At 41.4% G+C, this 7,429-nt stretch overlaps 1 protein-coding gene across 1 annotated transcript; it reads right to left on the bottom strand.

The window, feature by feature from the left end:
* Positions 1 to 1,218: 1,218 nt before the first annotated feature.
* LOC115744501 (protein MANNAN SYNTHESIS-RELATED 2-like) lies at positions 1,219 to 3,072 on the bottom strand. The gene is made up of 4 exons (XM_030679718.1): positions 2,986 to 3,072; positions 2,533 to 2,618; positions 1,598 to 2,177; positions 1,219 to 1,515 (listed from the first exon to the last, which is right to left on the bottom strand). The coding sequence occupies exons 1-4, from the start codon at positions 3,070 to 3,072 to the stop codon at positions 1,246 to 1,248; spliced, it is 1,023 nt and encodes a 340-aa protein (XP_030535578.1). The 3' UTR covers positions 1,219 to 1,245.
* Between the last annotated feature and the right edge of the window lie 4,357 nt (positions 3,073 to 7,429).

Raw genomic sequence — 7,429 nt, 5'->3', positions numbered from 1 at the left:
GTTTATTTGTTGTTTAGATTTAGGTCATTTAGAGTTCGATCCGAAGCCGTTAATTGAAGAGGCCTTGACTCCGTCGAGCTCGTGGTACACCGACCCTTATTTCCTCGACCTCGAGCTCGACCACGTCTTCTATCAAAATGTGCATCTACTTTTCAGAACCGTGAATTGGAAACCCTTAGAACAGCCTGAGAATCGGACTGGACCGACGGTCCGGTCCGGTTCCTTGCTCCAAGGGTGGTCGGTCCAATCCGCAGTTCCGAAAAGTGGGAACCAGGACCACCGGTCCGGTTCCCGATTTTGTATGGGAATCGGGACCACCGGTCCGGTTCCCGGTTTTGTATGGGAACCGGACCGGACCGGGAACCGCTTACCCCTAATTAACACCTCTACTTTTGGGCTTACCAGTTGAATGATGCTCGTAGAATAGAAATCGTGCACATGCACAGAATCGATCAACATTCCAAAACAAAGTTTATAAAAATACATATCTTTATTCTTCGAATTTGTTTCAAAAGGGAAAATAAATAAATTTTATAGAGTCTATTTTGTATTTTACGAATTTTAACTTGACCATTGCAAATTAATGGATTAAACGGGAAAAATGAACACATAACCATACGCAAACTTTTAATTTCCTTAATTATGGTATAGTTTTTTACTTCTTCCCAACAAGTCAAATAATGATTATTTTGCGAACAAATGAATAATTTGGGTGTATTCTATCCGATGTTTTAATATAAGATACATTTTTTAACATTGAAGGATGCGGTTAAATGAAGGACAAACAAAAAAGAAGAGGAAGATGAAAATGAGCAAGCGGTGACACATAGCAATCAGCTTCTCCTTGTGGAATGGCCATCTAAGATTCTAAGACAACTCCTCCAGCTTAGTCTGTAATTATTTCTTTGCTGTGGATTGTCAAATGAATGTGATTCTCTGATGAACTTGTTGTGTCCACAATGCTATGCTAATTGCTATGGTCCAATCCCGGCACATTCGCGAAATGCAAAACGAGAAACGAGAAATTGGGAGTACAAGGAGAGCGGCATAATGCAAAGAGAACACTGAGCTGATCATTGATGTTCAAAGGGGCATCTACGGCTACACCCGCCATTTTACACCAGTGGCTTACATATGGTGCGTACTTATTTGAGGCGTGAAACCTTATAAAACGCTATACATTGGCATTGAGAGATGGAGAGAAGGTGATTTGGCTAACTGCTAAATCCTGATTTTCCCAGGAACTCAACAGAAACATGAATAAGCATAGTGCTTCCTCTCGGAGATGTAAGGGGATATGTGACTCGAGGAGGAGGAGGAGGTCAACGTCGGCACGAGTATCCGGGTCCTCCCCGAAGCTATTCTTGACCCGGCAACCGTTGCATAAAACCAATTAGCCGAGGCAGGTATGAAGACATCGCTTTCAGATGCTAGATAGAAGTCGATAACCTTCTCGAGTTCGCAACTCGCACTGCTCAGGAACATATCCTTTTTGTCTGGTGGCATCAGAAACTCCTGTCACAGTTCCTAAAGAGGTACTTGATTTTGCCAAAGGAACTAAATGGAAGTGAACAGTTGTCAAAAACCAGTTCTATACCTTTGTAAAGGTTCTCGGGAAGATGTCTGTCAATGGTTTGAGATTCTTGTGCCATCTGGACTGAGTCACATAGATAGGAGTCTCTGTGCTAACACCAGTTTTGGTCAGAAACTCACCTACATCCTGTGCATGATGGCAAAACTTCATTTCAGCACTCCCACTTGGCTGACAACTCTTGCTTTGTGCAGCTTCAACCCTCAGGTCAACCGCAATAAATTGGCCATTTGACTCCCCTCCCAATGTCTTTAGTCTGCCAATCATTTGGTCGACGAGTTGCCGGACCTTGGTTTGCAGTCGGAGGGTCCTGAACATCGTCAAGCACGTAATTGGGTCCAAAACTTTAGTCGCTTCTGCCTTTTTCATGTTAATGGAAGACAAGGGAGTCTCAAGCCTTATACTTCCCTCTGCTTTGAAGAATGGCTTGATATGTGTTCTAATATAGTCTTTGGATACCATGTAAGGCACCTTAACTACTGCAAGCTTTCTAGAGGATGCCAAAGCCAGCTGATTCCTTGCCACTTTGACGACACCATTCAGTCTATTTGCAAACTCCTCAACGTCATAAATCTCTCTGAAATTCCTGTCCCAAGGTTGGTCATATATCAGCGATGTCGGTGTAAAATTGCAAGTTATTCAACTTTTCCATATCACAATAGAGCATAACTTTATGTGACATTATCAGTTGCAGAGTTTGAAATATGATTTCCAGAGCTATAGCATTAGAGGTCTCCCCGGAGCTAACCAGGACTGGAACTGAGGGGCAATCAAATGACGTTGTTATGGCGCTGAGCATCCTATGAAGTATCTATTAACTATGACATGTTCCTTATTTGCATTATACCATACTCAGAGATCAATAACGGCTGGCAGGAAAGGAAATAATATGCATAGCAGAAACCACCAAGACTGAATTTAGTGTGGAGTTCAGATTTGACCTCCTGTCTCCTGGTTTGCTGCCCCTGATATCGGGGAGCACAAGGCTTGCCCCCAACTCTCTAGCTACTAGCACCGCAACTGCAACCTGTAAAATCAGTAAAAAACTTTGGCATCATCAGGTTTCACCAAGAACTTAGCAATGTTCAACAAAATCTAGGAGAAGAGGCTGTGCAGAAAAGCAAAAAGATCAATATTTAGATCTCATGAGTATATGTCACAAATGGTGTAGATATCAATAATTTTCAGGGAGCAGTTGCTGATTTTCGTTTGGCCTCAAAAACTACATGTGCTGAACCGTTGATACCGTTGTTGCATAGTCTTCTCCAAATTGGCTGGATGTGCACGCATAACGCTTGTCAAGGGAGATGCAGAGTAATAGCTACACATATCACGTGAGCCGATGACAGGCTAAACATAGGAAAATATTTTATACTTGATAGTGTATACGATACCTGTAAAATGTGATATTCAGGGCCGTTTGTCAGTGAGAATGTTATGTAACCTTGCGATGGTTGTTGTCCTGTGACTAGAGAGCACATCATTAAAGGTTGGGAAAGTATAAATCCGAGTTCAAATCTAATCTGATTAAGAACAGCCCAACAAGGGACCTTACTTGGTGCAGAGATGTTCCAACATGGTTTAAGCCTATGACCGTCATCCATCCAAAACCGTTCGTTTGCGCTTGCCTGACTAACTAGGCTTGGCCCGGTGATCTTTATCTTGTTAAACTGAATGGTGGATCTTGCTGGATACTTTACCTTCATTTAAAAACAATAACGCAGGGATGAACTTCTGCAAGCACCCTACACCGCAACTTGTGAACTGGAATACTACCAACGTTTTAGTTTTTGGACAGTGGGAGACGTGTCAAATTTTAATTTCGTATGAAGGCCTTGTTCTTTGTTGCTGTTCTGTTTGGCTAAACAACTTGTGATGGCACGGAAAAGCTGAGAAAAGAAATTGAAGAGAACAGGTAATGAAAAGAATTGATCGAGTACATGAGCCGTTTCATGGAATTCTACTGCTGTCAACTGTCATAGCCGTGCTAGTCACCAATCTGAAGTCACGAGAATTTAGTCAAAAATGCAAGAAAAACAATGATTATATTGCTTAATCTCTATACAAAATGTTTGCGATCAGAATGAGAATGCCGCTAAGGGCTAACTGGTTTCTAAATGTGGTTGAAGTACGATGAGAAGTAGGAGGATGAAGAAATTACGGATAGAACATCCATGAAGTGAAGTATGAAGTAATAAAAGAGGTAGGAGAGGCATATACTTGGAGGGTGTCGAAGTGGTCACGCTTGATCATATTCCCCACCATACCAAACATTGACAGCGTGAGGAATGCGGCCATAACTTGCCTTAGATCTATGCCTCTCCCTCTCATCCTTCTCTCTCTCTCTCAACACACGCACACAACACAGTAACACACGTTCACACAAACACGAGTCACACAAAGACCACTGTGCTGTGTTCAGATAAGTAAAGCTGCAATATAGAGAGAGGGAGGGAAGAGGTCAATGAAGAAGAGGGGGGATGTTGACAAGTTTGGACAACAAGGGCATACGAGAGAGAGAGGCTACGTGCATGAGAACACGACGTGGAAGGCTTTTGGTGTCTTTTATTCTCTTTGGAAGATTATGCAAATGGCGTTTGCTTTCGGACTGCTTTCATTATCCCACCTCCCTGAAATCATTCACCCACCCACAACACGATGGAATTTGCCCCCGAGGATACAGCTACTCCAATCCAAAGAATCGCATTCATTTCCCCGGTTGGGCAGATGGGGCAAGCTGTCAGGTGGGATTACAGCACAGCTTCCCGAAAATGCTATTATTCTCTGCTCTTCTTCAGAAGCCATAAGCATTCCCTGAATTGGCCACAACACAAGGTTTTGAAATTGCATATCACTCGCATGAGGTTTATAAGCTTTTATAGTTGGCGTTTTAGGTTGGTTTTTCACTATAAATTTTACTTTTAGCATTGGAATTCTAGTACGTTAACATGTGTCATCGACCGGAGAAATAGTAAAAGCGACCCAGGTCAAGCCCCCTTTCGATCGTGTTCTGTACAGATCCAGGTTCAGGCCCAACTTCAGTTCTTGGTTGACTGACTGATGCTCGTGGGGTTAAGCCTAAATCTAATGCCACTGTGGAATCATGACGTGAGCAAGATATGAAATTTTTTTTTGGTCGAAGATTCAATATCAAGTTCGGTTGATATATGAAGATTCCAGTTCAAATATTTCTCGACGATCGTACTATTTCATCTTTTTAGGGCTAATTGAAAGATATTAGATGAGGAGTTAATTTCAGTTTATCTCGCTTTCTGAGAAAAGAACAAAAAATATTCTTAAACCTATTGTATTAATATTAATTCAATCCTAAATATTGTAATTGTATCAATTTAATCCTAAACCTTTAACGTTTATACCAATTCAGTCCACACAACCAATTTTGGCCGGTGATAACCGTCGTAGACGCCGGTCATCATACGGGGCATAATCGACGTTGATGAGAATATGTTTTTGCAAAAACAATTCACAAAAAAAAATTTTAATTAGTTTTTTCTTTTTTCAGTTTGATTTTGGCCGATAAGAGTCACTGGGGCTAGGGTCACAGCTCTCGCCAAATCTGGGCGAGGCCTTCGCTAGGCGCGGGCAAGGGCACAAAGGCCCCCCTCACCAGATCTAAGCGAGTAAGTGAGCCTTTCTAAACATTAAAGGCGTGTGGATTATAAATATGGGAGTGAGTCTACGTGCAATGCACACAAGTTTGTAAGAGCAGCAATTGGAAGGTTTCGATAGTTTAGGGTCTGTCTGGTAACATTTCTGATTAACCATTTTTTTTTGGTTTTTCGAAATAAAAAAGGAACATAAACTAGATTGTATACGTTAATTGATTTTTTGTTCCGAGGAACAAATTTATGTCCCCGAGAACATAAACAAGAAGTAAAAAAAGTAGCTTTTTTGTGTTCCCAGGAACAATAAGAGAAATAATATCATTTTAGAAAAACAAACTCGGTGTCACTTAATGTTTGTCTTTATAACCACGAGTCCACTATCGGTCACCGCCCGAGTTGCCGGCCGCCCGGCTGCCCGTTGCCACCGCCGGTCGCCGATCGCTGCATCCGCCGCCTCCATTGACATTTTTATAATAATAAAAAAATGGGAATATAATTTTTTTAGTGTCGTATCATATGCATTCATGCTCTTTTTCTATTTCGAGAATATAAATTATATGCAGTTACCAAACGTGTTTTTCTACTCAAGAATCGTTCTCGAAAATAGAATTAGAAAAAAAAAATCATTCCTGTTAAAAAAAATAATTCCCGAGGACAGAAACGTTATCACACGCGCGCTTAAAAATTTCTGTGTGACAAAGGCACCTACGCCGACAACCAGACAATATATTCTGGGCATAACTAGTAGAACGTAGCCCTAATTAGCCTCTTAAAGCTGGAAAAGAGAATGTGGGTATAAAATGCCTAGCCTTTGTAAAGGGGATTTGAACTTTCTCTTTTCCTTGTTAGTTCACGTTAAGGGTAGAAGCGGAATTTTCGATGAAGTTGGTTGTGCAAAATCAGGTCGTGGTTTAAAAAAAAAAAAAATTCAGATCGCCCGTCTTAATTGCTTATTTGGGCCTACCACACCCTAAGCAAAAGGCTCAGTATCTAGAATAACACAGACATAATTACATTCAAATCGATCCTCTCATCAGCATAAGAGAGTTTTGAACCATGCGATTTTCTTTTGTTTTCCAATGGACCATTATTCCGAGCTAAACCACCAGATCCGCAAGGAGTGGTAATCGACGCGCTTGCAATGCATGAAAATGTTGAAAGTCGAAGCAGGAATAAGAATGAAAATATAGTAAGGGCTCGAGACTTACCCTCGAAGTGGTTGCCACCAGATCTGGGTTCTCTGAAAATTAACATCGATGCTTCCTTCGTAGCCGGAACAAATACAGGAGCCGTTGTCGGAGTATGTAGAGACGCCCCTGGTGTGTTGCTTGGTGGTTTTGCCCGTGAGGTGAAGGCTCAATCTGCACTGCACGCAAAAACCCTAGCGATTATTGAGGGCTTGAAGTTCGCAGCCAAGTGAGAGAGAGAAAGAAAGTCATGTTTCTACTTTGGAGTCTGACTGTCCAATTTCAGTTCAGTTGCTTTTGGGAACAGATCATGCACCATGGGAAGTTACTGTGCTTATCAACAAAGACTAGGCCGCACTTGCTTCTTTACCTCATATTTGCTTGACCCATTGTCCCAGAGGCCAAAATAAAACTGCGGACTTGGCTGTTAATGCTCAACTTCGTCAGTCTCTTCCTCAAAATTGGGTTTCAAGACCCCCACAACTTCTTTTGGATGTTCTTTGTTCTGAGGCCCATTTGGATTGTCATTCCACATCATCTACTTGAAATGAAATGAAATTATTTTTTGACCAAAAAAAAAAAAAAAATGTCCAGTTCAACCCCCCTCATCTTTGCAAATCAACATTCAATGAATTCGAAAGGTATTTCTGTTCGACGAGTCGATGATAATATATAATAAGAACCGATCATCAATCACCATTTTGCTAAGAATATTAAAATGTTATAATCAAAGAATTTGTATTCAAATGCATTTGTTCATGTGGATAAAGAGCAGGTTCCAATGGGTTGGCTGACCTCAAAGCGCAATTCCATTTTCCAATACTACTTTTTCAAGCACGAACAATCCAACTCGACCGAGTTACCAAAGAATGGTAATGCAGATTACAAAACTAGGTGCTACGTGGTACGTAATGCATGGCTGTACTCCTCAAGATTGACGGGCATATCGAGTCCAATTCAACCAAGATTTTGCGGTGGGCTTTCGGACCATTTCATTCCCCCGCATGTTCTGCGGAATTCAAGCA

The sequence above is a fragment of the Rhodamnia argentea genome, chromosome 4 (assembly GCF_020921035.1).
Source record: "Rhodamnia argentea isolate NSW1041297 chromosome 4, ASM2092103v1, whole genome shotgun sequence".
In the NCBI taxonomy this organism is placed as follows: domain Eukaryota; kingdom Viridiplantae; phylum Streptophyta; class Magnoliopsida; order Myrtales; family Myrtaceae; genus Rhodamnia; species Rhodamnia argentea.
Note: the sequence above shows the minus strand (reverse complement) of the source record. Positions and strands in the feature narration are given on the sequence as shown.

Excerpts from the sequence above, each read along its gene's own strand:
- LOC115744501 (XM_030679718.1), bottom strand. The coding sequence starts at position 3,072 with ATGTGCTCTCTAGTCACAGGACAACAACCATCGCAAGGTTACATAACA. Across the intron at positions 2,619-2,985 it reads CTGAATATCACATTTTACAG|GTTGCAGTTGCGGTGCTAGT; the intron begins GTATCGTATACA and ends CTGATTTTACAG. Across the intron at positions 1,516-1,597 it reads TCCCGAGAACCTTTACAAAG|GAGTTTCTGATGCCACCAGA; the intron begins GTATAGAACTGG and ends GAACTGTGACAG.